This window comes from Spodoptera frugiperda, chromosome 16, assembly GCF_023101765.2.
Source record: "Spodoptera frugiperda isolate SF20-4 chromosome 16, AGI-APGP_CSIRO_Sfru_2.0, whole genome shotgun sequence".
Taxonomy (NCBI): Eukaryota; Metazoa; Arthropoda; class Insecta; order Lepidoptera; family Noctuidae; genus Spodoptera; species Spodoptera frugiperda.
The window spans coordinates 3,513,396-3,535,225 of record NC_064227.1 but is presented as its reverse complement, the minus strand read 5'-3'; the positions used below and the strand labels follow the sequence as shown (position 1 = coordinate 3,535,225).

Sequence of the window (21,830 nt, the reverse complement as noted above, 5' to 3'; positions counted from 1 at the left end):
TACTTTTAAGCTATTTTGGGAATATAATTGTGATTACTTTGTTTGTTTTATTATTTATCCTATTTTGTATAGTTTTGATATTTACAACGTATCAAAAACTGACTTCATTCTCCTCTTTTGAAGTCGGTTAATATACTAAAGCCTGCTCTTAAGAGTAACTAAGAAACCTTTTCTAAAAACCACATCAAAGTCGGTTGGGCCAATCGTGAGGTAATCGCACACAAACACTTCTTCTTTTTTGAAGTCGGTTTGTAAATTATACAAAAATATATAAACATAATAAAATAGAATTTATTTAGTAAAACATACATATTATTAAGTAGTTTTCCTGTTTTTGACCTATAAGATACTTAATAAGTATTTAAGTCCTTTTGCGTTATGTGCATTTTTAAGTTTGTAAAAGGATATTTCTAGAGTACAATTGATTTCTTTTCTTCATTTAGATTAATAGCGATTTGGGTAGTTACCAATCTGTTACGTGATACTGTGAACAAGGATCCTAAAGGAATGGAATACCAAGGATGGGTTGGCTGTAAAGGTGGTATCATTTTTTCCTTCGTTCATATACCACAGCCTCATAGAAAACGGTATCAGTGAGGTTACCAGAGGCTCTATTCCCCTCTCTCCAATTTCTCCAATCTTCAAACCCCGCTACCCTTAAATTCCTAATCCCCTAACCCTAATCCTCAAAGGCCGTCAAATCCTCATTAGTGTGTCAGGTGACCATGGTCGACACCGATTGCATATATACCATAAGTTGATGCGTCTACCGGCGTACATTATAAAAACTCATGGTATGTGTCACACATACCAAGTAGGTATGCACCAAAAAACCTAGAATAATCTTCGCCTTAAAATATGCAAAGTTGTAGACTGCACAAAGAATGGCATGCCTAATTGTCTAGACTTTGATAATGGCTAGGCAGTCTGTCTGTCTGTCTGTCTGCAGGTTAGCGGCCTGCATCGGTGACGGCATCAGCTAGACAATGAATAATTTGAGTTCTTTATTGGGTGTCTAGGTACTTAGGTATAGGATGGATAGATGTTTAGGCTATATTTCATCTCTATATATAAAAATCAATTGATGTTCGTTAGTCTAGCTAAAATTCGAGAACGGATGGACCGATTTGGCAAATTTTGGTCTTGAAATATTTGTGGTCCAGGTTTAAAAAGTGAGATTTTTTTTTTTGTATGAGGCGGAACGAAATTTTGCCGTTTCAGCTAGTTTAGCATTAAATTATAGCTATGTTACATGACAAGAACATGAGATCTGGGAATCGAACTCATGGTAGTCTCTACAGGCCTGAAGTTATGTATGTACCTTCTAGCGAAATATTAACATATAGGTAACAATACTACGTAAGTAATATATAATCCCGGATAAGTTCCGTCACAATCAAGAAGAAAAAAGAGGAAAATGTAAGTAAATTGATTTGAGATGTAAAATTCCAAGAAAATTCATGATTTGCACCAAAAACCCTTAAACAAAATAAAACAACCAATGTATTTACAACACAACATTCTTTATTACACAACACAACTTTTCAAAAACATATTTCACATAACTGAATTAAAATAAACCTACCATTGGAACAAATCTCACCCTATCCTTGGAAAACGATCAACTGGCTCCCGATTCCAAGGGTATTCGCTCAACGGTCTTCGAGGCGGCTCCGGCACGGTATAATCAGGTCCTGGCAGACGAAAATCTCTTCTGAACCTCCTGATAGGCTTCGGATGATAAGGAACTTCAAGATTCAAGTGTCTTCTCCTATCCTTAACTGTTCCTGGAGAAACTAAGGTCCTGATGCCTTTGGAATCATGTTTTACAAGGACATTCTTATGGTGAGGCCATTTTGTGTGCGGTTTTCTGGCAAAATCTGATGCTGTTAGCGTTTTTTGAGGTGTAGAAGTTAATGGTGACTTATGGTCACATGACACTGTTCCAAGTAAAAATATGGCAAGAAACGCGAGAATTATGGTCGGTTTAACCATCATGCTGATGACTTTTCAAAGAATGAGTGTTAATAAATGCGTTGTATGGTTTATATAGGATGTCTTAAGGAAATATTTATTGGAAATAACATTATGGATTAAAGGAATAACCTGTTTTATTTAATTGTTTGCTTGGTTTTATCCGTGTATGTGTCATTTGTTGATGATTTGTGGTAAAAACAATGTGTTTTGTATAATAACTTAATTGGTATTTTGTAATTTGATAAAGATGTGTTTAATACAAATACATAACACGTAGGGTTACCGCACAGAAAAGAAAAGTCTTCTGTTTCATTTGTTACCTCATCGGTCGAATAAGGTTCTATTTTGAATAATAATTTTCTATTTCTTGTTAGTATAAAACAAAAAAAGATTTTTTATAATCGGAATATAAAAAATACTCACATAGATGATATTTTTATTACAGCGCCTGAACTATTTGCATAGCAGTTTTCTGCATATGAAGATTAATGAAACTTAAGTTAGGAAGTATGCCATATTTTTTAATTAATTAACATCCTTTAATTATATTACTTGTTGCTACTGACAATTTATGAACTGAAAAAGCCAATAATCTACGTTATAAATAAAAAAAAAAATGTAAAAAACAAAAACACAAGCACTTTTAAATAATTTTATTGTCTATTCTAACTAAAATTATTAACGACTAAAGATTACTAAATTCACAATCAAGCTTAGGTCCCTAATCAACAATTAATTTCTTATATTAAATTAAAAACTATTTCTAATTATTGTAAATTAATTTAAAATATTATTATCATTATGATAATATTAATAGAATTTTAAATATAATAGAACATAATAATTCTATATCCTATAAAATGTATCTTAGGTAATATTACCTTATTATATATAATACGACTTATTTAATACTTTGTTACCTTTAATTTTACTTAAATACTCAGATTCTAAATGACTTTCCTTTGAGAGGGTAAATCAACCAATGACATCTCACTATTAAAAAACCACCCCGTTCTCCGGGGTGGTTTTTTAGTCAATAAGAGTCTGACTCTTAGCCTCACCCAAGGTGGAAGAAATCGTTAGATGATACATGCAATCCCTTCCAACCCCTTCAAGAAAAAGGCCTACAATACTTGTCTCAAGAATTGAGTACTTAAGTAAAACTATAAGACTGCGTGGCACAGCTTATTAAACTACGAAAAGGGGCTATCCATTATTTACGTCATACGTTAAGGGGGAGGGAGGAGGTGACTTTTTGTGACAAGGGGGAGGCAGGGGCTCGACGAAGTGTGACTTTTTGTGACAAGGGGGAGGAAGGGGTCTTTTGTGACGTCACATTTCAATTATTATAATCTAACTGTTATCTTATGTTAATTTTACTAAAAAATATTTTTAATTGAAATAAAACAAATTTTGAACTGATGTTTTAGTTAACTAATTATTTATGGATGTAAAATTATAAAGTGTGATGTCACACTAGGGAGGAAGTGGTCTCAGAAATGTGACCAATTGTTACAAGGGTCAAAAATCGTGTGACGTAATTTATGGATGGCCCCAAAGAACAGATGGCCCAAAGACCGACAAATCACAGGAAAGTAGACCAGTAGACTACGTTAAGAATGAAGAAGGAAAATGGAAAGAAGAAGCGAGAGAACCGATCTATGTATACAGCTGTCTCTCTCCCGTTGCAGAATGTCTCGTACTGCGGTATGGAGGCTGATGTACTGGCTCTAGGGTCCACTGTTGTCGGGAATATGTGCTGGAACATTGAAAAATTAAGTTTAGTGAAGAAGATACTTAGGTTTGCCCGAGTGAATAGGTTGCTTATGGGCAGACGTGCTCCACCGTAGGCCGCATCATCACTTACCATCAGGCGAGAGAGCGGCCAAACGTCGGCCCATTTAACATTAAAAAAAGATTTAGAATTTATTTTGGTTTGTTACCTTAATTATATATGACGTCAGATGGTGTCAAATAACTCATGGCATTGTTTAAAGGGTTGGTTTTATGTTGAGAATTCATTGTGTTATCAAAAAATAATTGCAATAATACAAATCCTGCATTGTCCATATGGCGACAACCTACCGAAACCTAAATATAATATAAATACAACGTACTGTACTAGCTAGCGGATAAAATATAATAATCACTTCATTAATTATAAACATTTTTTTAAACGTTGCCTTATTATTTTCTCTTTTGTCGTAGGTGCATTTACAAACATACAATTGCACATGTACATGACACCTGGACCCGAAACAACAATTTGTGGATCACACAAAGAGTTGCTCCGTGTGGGAATCGATCCCGCCAACCGTGCAGTCAACACAACATCTCTTCGACAAAAAAATCATCATCTCACCTTAAAAGCATCCAGATCTCTTGACAAGTCTTCATCAGAATACCCCTTCATAGCTTTAGTAGCCACAGGACCCATGTAATTGTTGACCACGGCAAATTCGAAGAGTGAGAGGAACACGAAGACGGAACAGGAGGACATCCACACGTCTATAGCCTTCACGTAGGAGACTGGTGGTAGACTCTGCTGGGATTGGGTGTTTTGAGTAGCTGGAGAAAGAGAAACATATCATAGCTGAGTAAAGCGTAATTGAGTGTTACTGGTAGGTAAGTGCGATGCAACGTACTGAACGAAGATCGACTTGGGAGAGGGTGAATAATTGTAACACTGCAGAGAACAATAATAGTCGTGTTTAATATAAATCAGTACAGACAAAAGTAATTTTAAAGTCATCTAAGTATTAAGCAAGATGGCACGAGGATAGACAGCGAGACTTTTTTAATAAACGTTGCCCCACACTAGGTTTCTCTCTTATGTCATGTTGAACCCGCTACAAGTTGCACAGCAGCCAGTTGCCCAGTCACCGCGCTAACCGTGCAGTCAAATCGTGAGACTTATAACGAACGTAATGAAATAATACGGATAACCAATTTAGTTAATAACATATTCATATTTTAAAACTAGACAAGGCAAAAATTTGTTGGTATATTAACAGACCATAAAAAAGCCTTACCCAAAGTAAGTAAGGAAGTGACTCCCAAGGTGACTCTAGCAGGTATGGCTTCAGGTTTGATCCAGAAGGAGATCCAGGACATGACGACAATGAGTGCTGATGGGATGTAAGTGTGGAAGAGGTGGTAGCCCAGTCGACGACGGAGGTTGAACACCACTGCTAGGCAGGTGAAGTTTCCTGGAAAGGAGAGAAGAAGAGGTTAAAATAGAAGAGATGAGGACATTAAATGGAATGTAATGTTGACTGATCCCTTGGCTGAAGAGTCATCTGTACTCTTAGTACGAATTTGCTTTAGGTTGAACAAAAACAAAACCAGAGCTCGTTCGGTGCTCTGATTGGTCGCTGCAAATGAACTAACCAACCAACCGAGCGCCGAATGCGCTCTCGTTTCGATTTTGTTAACAGTAAAACAAACTCGTACTAAGCCCTCAGAAGTTAAAATGGCAAACAGTATTATATTGATGTTATATTAACGTGGAAATGCTGCCAGTCATTCGGGAACGTTGCCCAGAGACAGTGATAGGGATGAGTGGTACTTTGACTCCTAATTGAGGGATCTTATTTTTTTATTTCACTATTTTAGTTTATTAAGTGTTATTTTCTTCTCTTACTACAAAGTACAACTCAATACAACAAGAACAGTACTGAGTAAACAGAAGGTGATTTTGCAGTATGTCTTTACAAAATCTTATTGAGTTATCTTATTTCTTACCCGTAGAATATTCAATGGTGCAATCAGATGTGTAGTTGTTGGAGATGTCTAGTTGAGGCAGTTCGATGTCCGGGTTGACCACTAACGGGTCTGTCAGGTTCCAGATGAATACAAGGTCATGGACGGTGTGAGATACTGGAAATAAAAGAAATGGCAACTAATCTAATGGCAACTAAACGAATCTACGGATAAAATCACATAAATGGTTTTGTAGGGGGAAAATCATCCAATGAATTCTCACGCCTTGGATGAGGCGACCCGGTCCACCCCGGTCCTACTCCTGCCCTTCGACACGGAGCTCCGGTAAACCCGCTATGTAGTCCGCAGCTCCGGATATCAAATAATAAGTGTAAGAATTTCTCCAAATAGAGTTATTTCCAAATACCTCGTTTCCACCTTTGAAATAAATAAATAATCAAAGGACTTACAACTTTCAATCATCATGGAACAGCTCTGTGTGTCGTGAGGGTACGACTCGAACTTCATGGCACAGGAGAGGACTAAAGTCAATCTGGAAATGAAAACAAAAATAATAAGTAACTATTCTATGTAATCGCTGCACTCAGAGTCATTTAATGGTTACTCAATCCAACCTAGTAGTTAGCAAATGTTTTCGGAACAAATTCGTAACTAAGGAATAGTTTGAGTAATCATTAAATGTCTCTAGTACGGCAGCAAGTCATGAAATCATAGTTTTTGTCGGTTCATAGCTGAACTCTGCACTCCATAAGAGGGTAAGCCATTTCCATAAGAGGAGATAGCAATTTATAAGGTTCAGTAGTATGAGTTTGCTTTACGGTTAAAGTAATCGAAACGAGAGCGCGTTCGGCGCTCTGATTGGCCAGATCGAATAAACCAACCAATCAGAGCTTTAAGCGTTAAGCAATTCATCAGTATGAAATGAACTTACTTCGACATATACAGCAGAGTTTTATCATGGTACAGCCACAAATAATGGTTGGGTATGCTCATTTCATGGAAGGTCACTTTCTTAGCGTTCTTGAAGAAGCAGTCTGGTCGCCAGATCTTGTTCAGCCAGTCCACGTCGAGGATCCTGTACTCTTCGTGCATGTTCTCTGGTAGACGAAGACGAGGGTCTCTCCAGGATTGGGCCAGGAAGATGTCGGCTACGTAGGTCTGGAATGGTTGAAATATTTTTTATGAGGAAGTGGTATAGGTCTAAGACTGTACAGGGTGACTGAAGATTTTAAAGTTGGAATGGTGGTTGGACAAGCGGTTGATGACATACATGTTGCGGTTTCAATTCACGCACGGATAAACTCTTTGTATCATCCACGAAATTTTATCTGAGTGATCACACCTATCAGTGGTTTTTTTATGATATAAGCCGGTAATCGAGTAGACGGATCACCTGATGGCAAGTAATCGCCGCCAGCTATGAACACCCGAAACTCCAGAGGTGTTACAAGTGCGTTACCGGCCTTTTGGAGGTTAGGAATTTAAGGGTTGTTGAGGAATCAGGGATTGGGAAGATTAGGAGGAGGTAGTTGGGTCTCCCCACAGTCCAACGCAAGCGTTGTTTCACGTCAGTTTTCTATGAGGCCGTGGTATCACTCCGGTCGAGCCGGCCCATTTGTGCCAAAGCATGGTTCTCTCACACACAATTGTTTATATTCTATAAACACATCCATGACAAAAGAGAAAATATTTATATTTTTAACTAACTTACCATACTCTCTTCATTGATAGAATCCAGAGACAGCACGGTGACGTGGAAGTAGACGATGGTGGGTTGTCCTTGCAGCTTGGGCGCCCTGTTCTTATCGTAGAACTTTGCTTTCTCCGGCAAAATGTCGCGCAGTGACAGACTGGACTCGGATTTCAGCTCTATTTCTTGGTAGGAAGCATTTGTTCTGGAAGAAGAATGTTTATAGTTAAGTGTAAGGAGTCACATAACCTTCATTATATCAACCACAAGTCGTTTATTGTGGTCCATAGAACCCAATAACCTGCAGATAGGTTGAAAATTTATAATTCAATGGCACATAACTACTTATATCTGGACTTATTTCATTGATAGAATAGTAATCTTTTTCTTAATGGATATTCTGAAAAACATGATTTAACCCTTTAACCGCTGAGTCGCATATACATAGTTCCGTGTCCAAGCCGCTCATGTACATGACAGAGAACATGCATAATTTTTTCGTTCTATTGCTCCTCCTTATTTAGTACAGATATATTTATTTCGATTTATAGCCGCGCGTTAGGTGCCCAGTAATAGACATTTAACAGGGCGGTTGAATCATCATCATCAGCCTGTTCTCGTCCACAGCTGGACATAGGCCTCTTCAATAATATACCAAGAGTCGGAATAGTATAGGTAAAAATACTTACAGAAAACTGACAGCGGCTTGCACTCTGCCAGCCTCGCAAGACTTCACAACAGTCATGAAGATAGTCACAAACACTTTCACCTCAAACTTCATCTTGAATGTCAACATCACACACAAAATATGTTCATACATTTATCTTGAGCAACGGTTTAAATATAATATTCTTATTTATGCATTATTTCACTACAAATACTTCATTTTCTTTGTACTAGAAAAATGGGCAAAAATGATGGTAGGTTAAAAAGGAGGGAATGTATTTGATTCAGTCCAAATCCTGCCTCTACTTTCGATAAGAAAGTTAAGGTACATTATCCAATGATATCTATTATATAAAAATAAGTCGACTTTTCCTTCCTGACGCTATAACTCCACAAAGCATTAACCGATTTTTAGGTTTTTGCATTCGTGGGAAAGGTCTCGGACTCCGTGTGGTTTATAGCAAAGAAAAATGGAAAAAAAAATCGAAAGAAAAGCAGGGAAAACGTAGGTGGCGAAACGGAGTTCGCCGGGTTTGCTAGTATCTTTTAAAAACGATTCTAACATTTTTGTTTTTACTCGGAAAACCACAAGCATTGTAAAAAGAATACTACAAAGTTTGCCTACAACAACAATAAGTGTGGGAGAGCCATGCTTCGGCACGAATGAGAAAAAAAAAACAAAAAAAAGTTAGCCTATGTCTTTTCTACATACTCCCAATTATCAAGCACCCAGACCTAATCATAAGCGTTTTAAGTATGGGAGAGCCATACTTCCACAAGAATTGCTGCCACAACCGGAGTGATACCACGGCCTCACAGAAATACGACGTGAAACAACGCTTGCGTTGTATTTTGTTATGTAAGTGAGGTTACTGCAGGCCCAATTACCCCCTTCCCAATCTGCGATTCCCTAATAACCTTTAAGCACAGAATAATAAGTAAACTTTAAGTTTCTGCCAAAAGGCAAGACACAAAAAAGGCTCATCAAATTCTATCCTGCAGTTTAAGAGATTAATACTAAACACACGTTTAAAAAGTACCTATCTACAAAAGACATCCACTTTGTAGGAAGTAACCTCGAATGCAAGCTTATCCCTAACCTTGATGGAAGCTAGTAGAGCTGTTATTTTTATTATAATTGAAGACTTACGTATGTCATGTGCAAATGTAATCCATTTACAAAGGGTTACATGTGTTAACTATTTTCAAATGTGGCTATTTTTGCAACCTCTCTCATACATAAGTAAGTATGGAGGGCGAACGTAACATTGTATTTATGGATGGTTACGTCCAACATGCTCAGCATTATGGATATAATATTCTGCAATAGATACTAGGTTTTTTTTAAGGGGGGAAAATCATCCAATTACTTCTTCCGCCTTGGACGAGGTGAGAGGAAGTGTCAGACTCTTACTGACTAAAAACCACCCCGTTCCTACTCCTGCTTGTCGAGCCGGAGCCCCGGTAATCTCGCTAGGTAGTCCGCAGCTCCTGATCATTGCAAAAACTCTAGGACTTTCAATTTTGTACATATTTTTCTTATGACAGTGCCGATCATCTACTGTCATTTGGACGTCGACTTCAGGGACACTATAGAACACTGGAGAAGAAAACCTTAAGTCTCAGGGACATGAATAAACTGTCTTAGATCCCGCAAAAAAATAATCAGAAGATAGGTATTATTAGAGGAGAAGGAAAAAATTTAATGACCCTAATAACAGTGAACACAGGGACTGTATTGACTCACTTTCAAATCGAAGGACTTTTATAAAAACATAGTAAGTAAGTATATTAATAGTCCGATATACCGCGCTATGTATAATCCATTCTAAGTACATAGCTGCATTGTACTTATGTGGATATCGAAGTATGGCTTCATTTCATTATCTAATGGTCCACAATTCAATATAGTGCGAATGTTGGTCTTTACACGTGCGTATCAATCAATCTAATACGAATTACTATTTGCGTTTTACATAGGTACCTATATGTAAGTAGGTAGTTCTTACTCACGATTTACATAGGCGTATAAAAATCACGTTATTTCGATACGTTTGCCTTAGGAATTTCACTACAAAAGAAATCTCAGTAATCACACGGAGTTTGATATTTTGTCCGGTGCATCATAATAGGCTCTGTTACATGAGATTTATAAAAGAACTCAATAAATAGAAAGCGAGGCTACATCTTGTACATTAAAGCGAATGTCAGCCGACTGACGGACTATACCTACCTACACAACATGAGAGGGTCTTAATTTTCTTCAATAACTCACTGGCAGTCACGTGTAATAAATTTTATCTAAAGAAAGGTACAATTTACTTGAGAGTAAAAATCATCCAATTGACATGAGCAAGGTATTGCCTGAACGCCTTTTTTGAGGGGGAAAATCATCCAATGACTTCTCCCGCCTTGAGCGAGGCGAGAGGGAGTACCAGACTTTTACTGACTAAAAACCACCCCGTTCCTACTCCTGCCTGTCGATCGGGAGCCCCGTTAAACCCGCTAGGTAGTCCGCAGCTTCCTGAACGCCTAGTATGCTGATATCCTGCCTATACCACCTTCAGTAGACGAACCTTTTGATTACAACCGCTTTCAGGGACAGATTGGTCATGTGCCACAATAGATGGAAAATTTAGGTGTCTCTAGGACTTATTTATCTGAGAACCCAGTGCCCCTACAGCCGTGGACTGCCTAGCGGGTTACCGGGGTTTCAGCTCGAAAAGCAGGAGTAGGAACAGAGTGCTTTCTAGTGCCCAAGGCAGAAGAAGTCAATGGATGGTCTTCCCCTCTCAAAAAAAGTACCTCCAGAAATGTGCTGATTGTGACCACCGAAGTGGATTTAGTAAAGTAAACATCCGCCCTTCCCAAAACATTTTGAAGGTTCCTCTATCATCAAAGAAATACCTACCAACCACAATGAGAATCTACTTTAAATACGTAGGTATTCATACTGAACATTCCGTAACATCACGCCTTTATTCCCTGAAGTGATAGGCAAACATGTCCATTTACACTGTAACATGTACTTTTCACCAGTTACGTTGTAAATTACATATCCGTAATAGTCGGTGGGCCTATGAACTTGTCCCAAAAACAAAAAGTTTATAATCAAATTCTCAAATCAAAACTACACATTGTTGACGATGGAAACCCATATTATCTGGGTCTGATGATCACATAAGACACTGTCTTTGTTCACTCTAACTCTAATCATCAACACAAAAAAATATTCAGTCCTATCTTTTTTGGCTAACCAAAAGACATCACCTATTTAGGTTAGTAGGTCATGGTTGATTAAGCAGGTATTTCGTTGGTAATTTGAAACTGTTAAACCGATAAACATAAAAATTTCGCTTAGGATAGGACCTAAATACCCCACAAAAAGTTAGGACAGATTTGGGCTGAATCAAATCTTTTCTCGCAATATTAACACATTGCAGATAAGTCACTACTTATAGATACCGCACCAAAATTTTTATAATTAAGTTAATCACTCGTTTAACCTTACTGATTTTCTTATAAGTTTATAGTTTTAACACAAATTTTGTGATTCCCATTTTTGCACTTTAAACTAAATCATATACACTGTCACAAAAACGTTTTTAATCGATTTTTTCTCGATTTTTCACAAATCGTAGACATTTTTTTCTATACGAGCTCACACCACTGCTTTCAGCAGTACTGAAGGCGATTTTGCTGAAGTGTGAAAAGTAAATAAGGGTGTGGGATAGTTGTAAGAGGAGCGGAAAGCGATTAATGATACAAGCTCACACCCAGTAACAAAATGTGCAAGTGTCTCTGTGCGGAAAAAATAGAAAATAAAACTGGTGCAATATGTTACCTACCATTCGTTGGCCTGTCAAGAGTTATGAGTGGTGCTTTTCCACAAGAGATGTGCTATGCTACGAAGATGTAATAGCTAAGCTGTAAAACTATATGACTGTTTTCATTGATACTAATCTGTGTAGCTGTGAGAGTAAGATGTCCTATGACCATGCGCCGCCGCAAAGTAGCTGTGTGAGGAAGATTGCAGCTCGAGTATAAAATGTGTCGATAGTAGGGAAGCCATCCATAGTACGTATCTTTCCATATAAAAAACATAGCTTAACTGAGTCTGTTTCTACCAATGCTGAGCCATGGGTACCAATATGATGGATGGAAGCCAAACGCATCCACACCAAGTTACATCTCTCGTAGAAAAACACCCTAAATGTCACAAATACCTAACTACTTCCAAACACTTTCAGTTATACATACAAAGTTATTCGGTTCAGAATCATTCAGTACTTTAGTAGTTAGGACTTTAGAATATTTTCCTACATAAAATCATCCGCTCATCACTATAATAAACAGCAGATCCTATCCAATATACCCGCAGCTTATGTCCGGTTTCCATAACAAGATTATGGGCTCCGCGGTCGAGTCAAACGACGCGGCCTTGCGCCACTTGTTGATGGGTGACACCCCTATTTATTGATAGGCCATTGATTATTATTTTTGTAGTTTAGTGACAACCCTGTAAGATGGACACTAGGGGAGAAGGCCGAAAGAGTGAAGTAGTTTTGTAGAGGGGTGACACCCCTATTTATTGATAGGCCATTGATTATTATTTTTGTAGTTTAGTGACAACCCTGTAAGATGGACACTAGGGGAGAAGGCCGAAAGAGTGAAGTAGTTTTGTAGAGGGGTGACACCCCTATTTATTGATAGGCCATTGATTATTATTTTTGTAGTTTAGTGACAGCCCTGTAAGACTTGGGAAGGAGGAGTGTTGGGCGCCGAAAGAGTGAAGTAGTTTTGAAGAGGGGTGACACCCCTATTTATTGATAGGCCATTGATTATTATTTTTGTAGCTTAGTGACAGCCCTGTAAGACTTGGGAAGGAGGAGTGTTGGGCGCCGAAAGAGTGAAGTAGTTTTGAAGAGGGGTGACACCCCTATTTATTGATAGGCCATTGATTATTATTTTTGTAGTTTAGTGACAGCCCTGTAAGACTTGGGAAGGAGGAGTGTTGGGCGCCGAAAGAGTGAAGTAGTTTTGAAGAGGGGTGACACCCCTATTTATTGATAGGCCATTGATTATTATTTTTGTAGCTTAGTGACAGCCCTGTAAGACTTGGGAAGGAGGAGTGTTGGGCGCCGAAAGAGTGAAGTAGTTTTGTAGAGGGGTGACACCCCTATTTATTGATAGGCCATTGATTATTATTTTTTTAGCTAAGTGACAGCCCTGTGTGATAGAGACTAGGGTAGGTGTGTAGGGCGCCGAAAGAGTGAAATAGTTTTGATTTTAGGGCTATTTTTGGGACTAGCACGACACCACATCTCCAGACCACTGCAACTCCAGTAAGCCAGGATCATGAAAACTAGATACTGATACTGATCATGTAGATACTATCATGAAAAAAACCGAAATACTGAAGTCCGGGGCGTCCCAGGGACATGAATGTCTTGAATCCGCAATGAAATAAATCTGAAGAAAATCATTATTAGAGAACAAAAAACGAAATAGTTTTCACTGGGAAATGAATTTAACGCAGGCATTTTTATGATAATGACGCCCAGGCTGAGAAACAGAGAAAAACAATTTCTGGAATACAAAAAAATTGATCCGTGCGGGAATCGAACTGCGATATGTTGCGCTGCAGCCGGTTGCCCAGCCCTTGCGCCAACACTGCAGACCATCTTTATTTTTAGAGAAATAAGAAACAACGTTATCGACATTATATTTATTAAAAGTTAAAATATAATTCTTATACATACTAAAATAACATTTAAAAAAATGCTCACATAATTTCATGATATTTACAGGGCGATGGTCTTCTAATTACCTATTTATTAGTTATTTAAGTGAACAATTAAATTCATTGACCTAACTAAAACTATATCAATGTTTTCTATATCTTTTAAGATAAATATTTGACATTAGTTGTATGGTTTTTTTCTGTTAAAAAACAGAAATTGATAGTACCCTTAGTATATGTTTGCTTTACATTTCAAGTAAGCGAATAAAGCAAGCAACTATTCAGAGTGCCGAACGCGCTTTTGTTTCGATTACTTTAAAAAGCTCTTACTAGTCCACAAAGTCACTAAGATTCTACATTCTGTTTGTAAATGGTAACAATCATTCTAGAAAGTGCCTCCAAAGGGTTACTGAGAATTTTGAGTTAGAAAATTTAAGCTGTATCTAACTTTTTTTATAATAACTATTGTGAGACATACTTAATTAACTATAAAACACGGTTTACTCACGTAGGCTGTGTGACATCGCCGCATCTGCGCACGCTACTTATAATTAAGAGTCCCTTTGTGACTCGAAACTAGTAGAGCTTTTTCTCCAAATATTTACGTGAGTAAATCGTGTTTTGTATCTAACTTAGCAACCCAAACATGGAGATTATGGCAAACCCTATTGTGTAGAGGCTCATAATCCAGCATTGATTGACTAACTGTCGCTAACTCTTGATGATTATTGCATAGTATTCTCATTTACAAACAGAATAAAGTAGTGACTTGACATATAAAGATCAATGTAATACCTAGTTGTTGGATTTACACCCACTTTTCATGTTACATAAAACAATTTTGAATATCAGTAAACCGATAAACATTGGCTCTACTTTAAGTAGTAGTTTTAAATAGAAAAAGAAAGAAAACATATAAAAAAATATGTTACAGACAATTGCTGCGTAAAATAGTATAATATTTTGAGTGTAATGGTGTGTCGTTTTTGTTCAACGTAAAATAAACTCGTGCTAAGCCCTCTGAATGGTTGGTCTATTCTACCCGGCCAATCAGATCGCCGAACGTGCTCTCGTTTCGTAAAGCAAACTCATACTAAGGGTACTGGACACACCATTACATACTAGATAGGTACTTAGTCCAACCCTGGAATAAAAAAGGAATAGTGCTTATCAGTCGTTTGCGATAACCAATTACAATTTTAATTACTAATATTAGTTGCGCCTTTCTTTCCCGTACCGTAGATCTTCTGACACAAATCTAGGAACCTCCATGCATTCAACTCTTCGGGTTTTTCTCTCACCATATTCCTGTATTCAGTGCGAACATCCGACATTTTTTTAGAACAAGCTATAGCGCTTTTCTTCAATAACTCTGAAACCTCCAACCAAAGGTAGCTTCTAACATACTTAGGGTTCTTAAACTTCTCCAAATTGCTCAGATACCATTCTAGAAGCTGTTCCGTCTCATCATCAGACCAGGTCTCCTCATCATCAGGGAGTTCGATAATCGGTTTTGGATTATTATCTACCACGAGTTTCACAGCTATTTCTTTAGCTTGTATCTCTTTTAACAGCTCCCCAAATGGTGTTTTTTGGCCGGCAACCTCATCTGTGTCACTGTTATATTGTTGTTTCAAATAGTTTAACTTGTTAAAGACTTTTGTAATAGGCTCGCATACGTAGTTAGCTAGTTCTGTCCAAAGATATTTCTTCTCGTATCTAGGGCTGACAAAGTCCTCTATGTTCTCTAAATAGTACTGCAATGCTTGTATGACTTTATCATCTGGTAATGCGACATCCTTATAAACCTTTCCATCTTTTAAGCTCTTGTTTTGGTCCCCTTTTTCGTATTTTGGTTTCAAACGCATTGCTTTGGCCATAAGTGAGTAATAAGGGTTATTTAGCACATTAGGGTCTGATTTATCTAGTTGTTTGTGATTAGCTTTCAGTTTAGCGAACATTTTTCTGCAAGATTGCACAGTTTTGTTTAATTTCGATGCAATATCCTTCCACATCTCTTGAGCTTTGATCTCTTTCCCCTTATGGGACCTTATGTAGTTAATGTAGAAGATGATTAACCTCTTTTTGGTCCGTTTCGTCCATTTTTGGATGGGTTTGACCTCCTTTGGCTGGTTGGTTGGCGCTGGCTCTTCTGGGACGGTTTCTAAAGTGGGTGGATCTTGTATTATAATTTGAGCGTTTTCTATCTGCGATATATCTTGACCTTCTGGTATTACTATGATGCACTGGTAGTCGTCTTCTGGAACAGAGAATGAGATAGTTGTTACAAAATAAAGAAGTAACATTATAGAAAACTAACATTTTTCTCTAGTCTTGTGGCACGTGGCATATGTATAAATGCTTAATATAATTTATCTAAGTATAAATTCGACTATGTTGATGCAACTTGACTCATAAGGCTACTCGAAAACCAAAAAAATATTTAATAAAATAAATTCCATAAAATTTTGATCATAAAACAGTACAGCTTAAAAAATATCAAGCACTACCAACCTTCTTTTTCATCAGAAACCATATTCAAGTCCAACTCCTCAACCTCCATAGCCTCATCATTTCCATTCTGCTTAGCATTATAAATATCTTCGAACATGTTAAAATATTTCCACGAAATCTTCACATCAGGGTTCCTACTCCTCATAGTCTTCAACTTTCTATAAGACTTCCTCAGTTCAATAAACTTCTCCTTGCAAGCGTTCTCAGTTTTACCGATATCCGTTGCCAAATCAGACCATTTACTTGTGTCATCGACAAAATTATCAATCTCTTCAAAGTTTTGAGAGAAATAATTGATCAATTGCTTGATTTCCTTCGCTGACCAGTCTTCGCTGTCATCAGAATCCATTTTGCCGTTCTTGAGCTTTGATTTGATGGCTCGGTAGCCGAAGACTTTCTTGCAAAGAGCGTAGTAAGGCCATAGGATAGGCATCTCTGGTTTGTTGATTTCTCTTTGTACGTAGGCAGTGTATACTTGTTTTAAGTTTCTAAACCTGTGAGCGCATTGGGTAGCTGAGATACCAATCTGTTTGGCTAAGACCTCCCATAAAGAATGTTTATTTCTATTCGTTGTTGAGAATTTGTCTTTGTTCTTTTGGTAATATTCGAGGATTTTGAACGCTTTCGACTCTCCGGCACGCCGTTTGGTTCGCTTTGTGAATCCTCGTTCATCAAAGGACTCGTCATCATCACTGAAGTCATCGATGCCTACTTCCTCTTTGATGCTCACTCTTTTTACTGGAAATAAAAAGTATTTTATGTTATAATTTAGGAAGGAATAGTAATATATAAGGAATAGTTTGAATAATTTATTCAATGTAGTATGACACTTGAGTTCGGCAGTTGTATTTAGATACACGCCACATTGCCTTGTTAGCAAGGCTCGGAACCGGTTTAAAAATACCGGTTAATACCGGTTTATATCGGTTTTCCTCCGAACTTTTCTTAAGAACGTGAACATTTAAAGAACTTTATTTTAACCTAAATTAACCGGTTTATTCGACGAGGGGCATGTCGGTAAACGCGTTGATATATTATTATTGAATATAATCTGAACCCAGTCTTTAACGTTTTCGGAACAAAATATCGTTATTAAGGAATAGTTTAGGTAATCATTTAATGTACGGCACTTTGTATTTAATATCTGTTTAAAATAAATTAGGTCTATTGACTAGTAATGAGGTAAAGGTATTCCTGCAAGGAACTGATTGATGATTGAAATGTGGGAGAACCATGAGCCAGCTCGACCGGAGTGATTGTTTACCATCAGATGATCCATCAGCTCGTTTACTGGCTTATACCATAAAAAAGATACTGTTAATAATGTGTAAAACTTGAATACTAACCTCCAACCTTCCCCAACTCAGATTCCTGAACAGCTTTCGGACCTGCACCATCCTTAGGCTTATCATACCCAACCAACAAATTAGTGTCCATACCATAATCAAATATCCTATCAAAAACTTCAATATATCGCCAATCGATCTGCATATCAGGATGCTCCTTCTTATCATTCAAGATAGTCTGATACAACTGAACTAAGTCATCCCATTGGCTCTTACAACTCTGTAGTGTCTTCTTCAACTTCTTCGCTACAGCTGCCCAGCAGACAAAATGACATATTTTGTCTTTATACAACTGTATATTATCATAGAAGAATTGCACCAAGTCATCTAGCTCCGTTGTCTTCCAAATCTCCAATTCCTCCGGTATCCTTCGATTCCTTTCCATTTCATTCTGTATATCCTTCGATATGATATGGTCATACACTATGTCAACTGGTTTTCTGCTCTGCAAATCGACAACAGCTCCATCGATATATTTCTGTAGATGAGCCTCTCTCAACTCCTCATACTTCGCTTTGCAATCATCAGCTGGTTTGTCCAGTAACCGGCCTATTTCGTTCCATAGAAAACCATTGGGTATCGTCCGGTCCTCAAACTCATCGTAACAATCAAAGTAATATTTCACTAAAACAGTTTTCTCACAGACCAACCAATCTTCAGGCGTTGGTATCTCTTCAGAATCAGCTATAGCCTGGTTTTCGATTAGTCTGTACTCTTCATTTAAGTACTTTCTATTAAATTCTTGGTCCCCTTCAAATATTTTATCGAATAAGTCCATGTATGGCCAGTTGATGCCTTCGTTGCCACTGTCCCGTCTCTTGTCTAGCAACCTCAAGTAATGCTGTTTGTAGTTCAAGAACCGTTTCTGCCAGTATTCCCCGTCATCCTCTCCCATCTCCATCGCAATAGTCTCCCACAAACCCCGTCTCCAATACTCTTCTTGGAAGTTCTTCTTGTATTTCAAATACAAAGTTAGCATTGTATGAACTTTCTCATCAACTGCAGGTTTATTTATCTTCTTAACCATCATGACATTGTCAAAATTCTGTTTCAAAGCTGGAACTTTAATGATTTGAGGTTCCGATGAGTTGACGGTTTCAATGGTAATCACAGGGCTTTCATCTTGGAAAATATTATGACATAGTTGGAAGTACGGCCACTCTTCGTACAATCCTTTTTGTATGTTTTCACATATTTGATTGTACTTTGTTTGCAAACTAAGAAGTTTGGCTTCGCATGAGTTTGGGTTTTTGCCTAAAAGCATTGTTTTACATGCAACGGTCCAGAGATGTTGTTTCTTAGTTGTGCCGTTGATAAATGTCTGTTTATTATCATTGTAGAAGACGAGGAGTCGGTTTATCTCATCATCAGTCCAGTTGTCTGCTGTTGATTGATCAGCATTCTCATTGGAGTCAACCATATCCTGGATGATGTAGGAGTTATCTTGCTGAAGCTGCATGGCTTGATTCTCGATACTCTCTACTGTAGTGAGCACTCCTTCTTCATTACCACCATTTTCTGAAATAAAATATTTTTTTATATAGAAGCTACACATTAAAAGTCAATATAACAGGTAGTGAGTCTATTAGTATTTACACCCAAACCACATACAAATAAAGATTTCTACTTTAATCAGAAGAAGAGCTTGATATCATGATTTATTGATATTACCATAATAGATTTCATATTTAAAAGAGAGAGAGGGAAGAAAATAATTATAATGACAAATAATATGTATTGCAAGGACCCATGTTGACTAAGAAAGAATTACAAAAATCGGTCCATAAACATAATTGACAACTTCCTCCTTTTCGGAAAGTCGGTTAAAAATAACACTTATAGTGTTAATGATGAAAAGGATAATAATTTACTTCAGATTTATAAAAACTGAGTATTTAAAGAAAAATGAAGAATGAATGAAATAAAAATGAAGAACTCACCATCAACATAAAATAGGAGTATCTCTCCATTGCTTTGCATCTCCGTTTTCACCACTATGGAATCCATTTCATGTTAGTGCTCCTCGCACTACCTAGAAGAAAAAAAAAATTCATTACATAAAAATTACCCATTACATTTAATTATTTTCTAATAGGACAAGCTACCTGCTGCTGCCCTCATGCTATCTCTGTCGCATATATGCAACACATATTTCTGAGTCTCTGCCGCTCGTGTCATATTGCTGCGACCAGAGAACATGCATGATTTTTGTCCTATTCACACAATTGCTCCTCCTTATTTAGACAGAGAGTTGCACAGTAGCTGGGCAACAGACTGTTGTGTAATGTGTGGCTCAATTTTTAGATACACAGATTACTGCTTCTAGTTACACTTATGTGTTTTTATTATAACTTTCGTAAGACATACTAAATTAATTATTATGTTTTTCAGCTTACTCACATAATTATTTGATGCGGAACTGAACTGGTTTAAAGCCATGCTAGAGGCACATACACATGGGCAGCATTCCGCGACCGTGACATCAAATAATTAAACAAAACTATAGCTGTTGTCTAATACTGATATTATGTTTTGATAAGGAAAATTAAGTTTGAATATTTCCTTTATGTCTACCCAAAGGTTGTCTGGCAGATATCACTTTCAGTTATAAGACCGGTGTTGTATGCTTCTTTTTTGTATATTTCTTATATATTCTGTTTTAATACTGAATGTTGTACATTATATTATATCTATCTATGTGTATAAAGATATTATTTAATTGAAAAAGTCATAATTTTCAATAACATATTGTAAATAATAACTAAGTTGTCTAAAGTAAACAACAGATTTCAATCTTTGTTCCCATCATAGGTTATAAATTGCAGTGTTTATTTTCATTACATATTGTTGATATTATAATACAGTATTTAGCTATTTTGGTTGAGTACATAGACAAGATTTTAAGGTATATTTGTTAGTATTGTAGAAGGGCAAATAATTCATTGGTTAGCCCTGTTAACCTGCTTGAATGGTTGTTTTTTTTATAGTCAAAGGTCAATATTAACCTAGATTTGAACTATATTGAAGAAAGGGCTAGCTGTTACTCCTAACCTATTGATCTAAATTTCAAAACAGTTTGTTATTCATCACTGACAGTCTTCAATTCCAGAACACCGGTATTGATAATGACTTGACTATTTCTGCTAATTGATAAGACGTCAATTTTATTACGAAACGCCAACGTTCAAGACGAAGTAATGTTTTAAATATTACTTTTCTAACAATTTCAATCGATTTAACCTCTAAATCTTATGAAATACACTGAAAATGTTGATTCTGAGAAGCAAAATAATATACCACTTACAAAAATATGAAACCAACTACGGCATTATTACGTTTTTATCACTATTTTGTAACATTTTGGCTAATTAATTTCGTTTTACTTACCAATAAAACACAGCAAAACAAATTATTTTGACTCAATTTGACATTGGCGGCCAAAACACACAATGTTGATCGAAAATCACAACAAAATTATCAAAGAAGCGCAGCAATGCGGTATCATGCAACGCTAGCGTTCCGAATTTCGGACGTCAATCCGCCATCTTGATTTTTGAACCACTTCGAATAAGGACGGTGCACACGTTTGGAAGTTTCTTCCCGCCAATCTTATATTGTCTATTAAGTCTATTATTTTGAAGAATATACTGATTTTATGTTATAAAAAATATAATATGCGTGTAATGTAAATGCAGTAAGCTCGTATTAATATTTTAAACTATATTTTTTTTAAAGTGTAACCTCCACTTAACACATGTACAGTCAGAATCAAAATCAGCTTACTTGATTATTGTATACAGATTATTGAAATTAACCGTAAAGCATTTACGAGATAGATCTATCTATCTGTAGATTTGCTTACTGGAGAAACAATAATAATTGTGACATAAGCTTCATAAAATGTTTTTTTTTTTAAGTATAAACCGATTGTTTACCTGATAGTAAACAATCGCCGCCGCCCATGGACACCCGAATGCGTTGCCGGCCTTTTAGGGGTTATGAATTTATGGGTTATTGAGGAATCGGGGATTGGGAAGATTGGGAAAGAAACTCGGAAGGGATTTGGTAACTATGTATATTATAATAATTCTGTATAAAAAATATCAAGTGTGTATATCTTTCGATCTTTGGTCTTTTTTAATGTTTAAGTGTCAGGTTAAGAATTTTATTA

The 21,830-nt window shown here is 36.8% G+C and overlaps 2 protein-coding genes across 4 annotated transcripts; both read right to left on the bottom strand.

Annotated features, from left to right (window-relative positions):
* Positions 1–3,530: 3,530 nt before the first annotated feature.
* On the bottom strand, positions 3,531–11,743 carry LOC126911551 (glycine receptor subunit alpha-4). 2 transcript variants are annotated; one of them, XM_050699201.1, is made up of 9 exons: positions 11,563–11,743; positions 8,080–8,286; positions 7,412–7,595; positions 6,632–6,858; positions 6,150–6,232; positions 5,722–5,856; positions 5,010–5,186; positions 4,340–4,545; positions 3,531–3,736 (listed from the first exon to the last, which is right to left on the bottom strand). In XM_050699201.1, exons 2-9 carry the CDS (start codon positions 8,208–8,210, stop codon positions 3,563–3,565), a joined length of 1,317 nt encoding a protein of 438 aa, XP_050555158.1. In that variant the 5' UTR covers positions 8,211–8,286; positions 11,563–11,743; the 3' UTR covers positions 3,531–3,562. The 2 variants fall into 2 exon arrangements, with proteins under 2 accessions (XP_050555158.1, XP_050555157.1); XM_050699200.1 differs by having other exon boundaries at positions 11,568–11,743.
* A 2,026-nt stretch (positions 11,744–13,769) lies between these two features.
* Positions 13,770–21,209, bottom strand: LOC118280646 (uncharacterized). Of its 2 annotated transcripts, none has more exons than XM_050699295.1 (5): positions 21,047–21,209; positions 19,600–19,691; positions 17,660–19,177; positions 16,314–17,051; positions 13,770–16,059 (listed from the first exon to the last, which is right to left on the bottom strand). In XM_050699295.1, the coding sequence occupies exons 2-5, from the start codon at positions 19,664–19,666 to the stop codon at positions 14,999–15,001; spliced, it is 3,384 nt and encodes a 1,127-aa protein (XP_050555252.1). In that variant the 5' UTR covers positions 19,667–19,691; positions 21,047–21,209; the 3' UTR covers positions 13,770–14,998. The 2 variants fall into 2 exon arrangements, with proteins under 2 accessions (XP_050555252.1, XP_050555253.1); XM_050699296.1 differs by having other exon boundaries at positions 14,874–16,056.
* Positions 21,210–21,830: the final 621 nt, after the last annotated feature.

Coding starts and splice junctions, on each gene's coding strand:
- LOC126911551 (XM_050699201.1), bottom strand. CDS start 8,210: ATGTATGAACATATTTTGTGTGTGATGTTGACATTCAAGATGAAGTTT. Junction 6,859..7,411: donor CTATCAATGAAGAGAGTATG/GTAAGTTAGTTA, acceptor CAACCATTCCAG/ACCTACGTAGCCGACATCTT. Junction 5,857..6,149: donor TTCCATGATGATTGAAAGTT/GTAAGTCCTTTG, acceptor TTTTATTTCCAG/TATCTCACACCGTCCATGAC.
- LOC118280646 (XM_050699295.1), bottom strand. CDS start 19,666: ATGGATTCCATAGTGGTGAAAACGGAGATGCAAAGCAATGGAGAGATA. Junction 19,178..19,599: donor ACTCCTATTTTATGTTGATG/GTGAGTTCTTCA, acceptor ATTTTATTTCAG/AAAATGGTGGTAATGAAGAA. Junction 16,060..16,313: donor GGTTTCTGATGAAAAAGAAG/GTTGGTAGTGCT, acceptor TCTCTGTTCCAG/AAGACGACTACCAGTGCATC.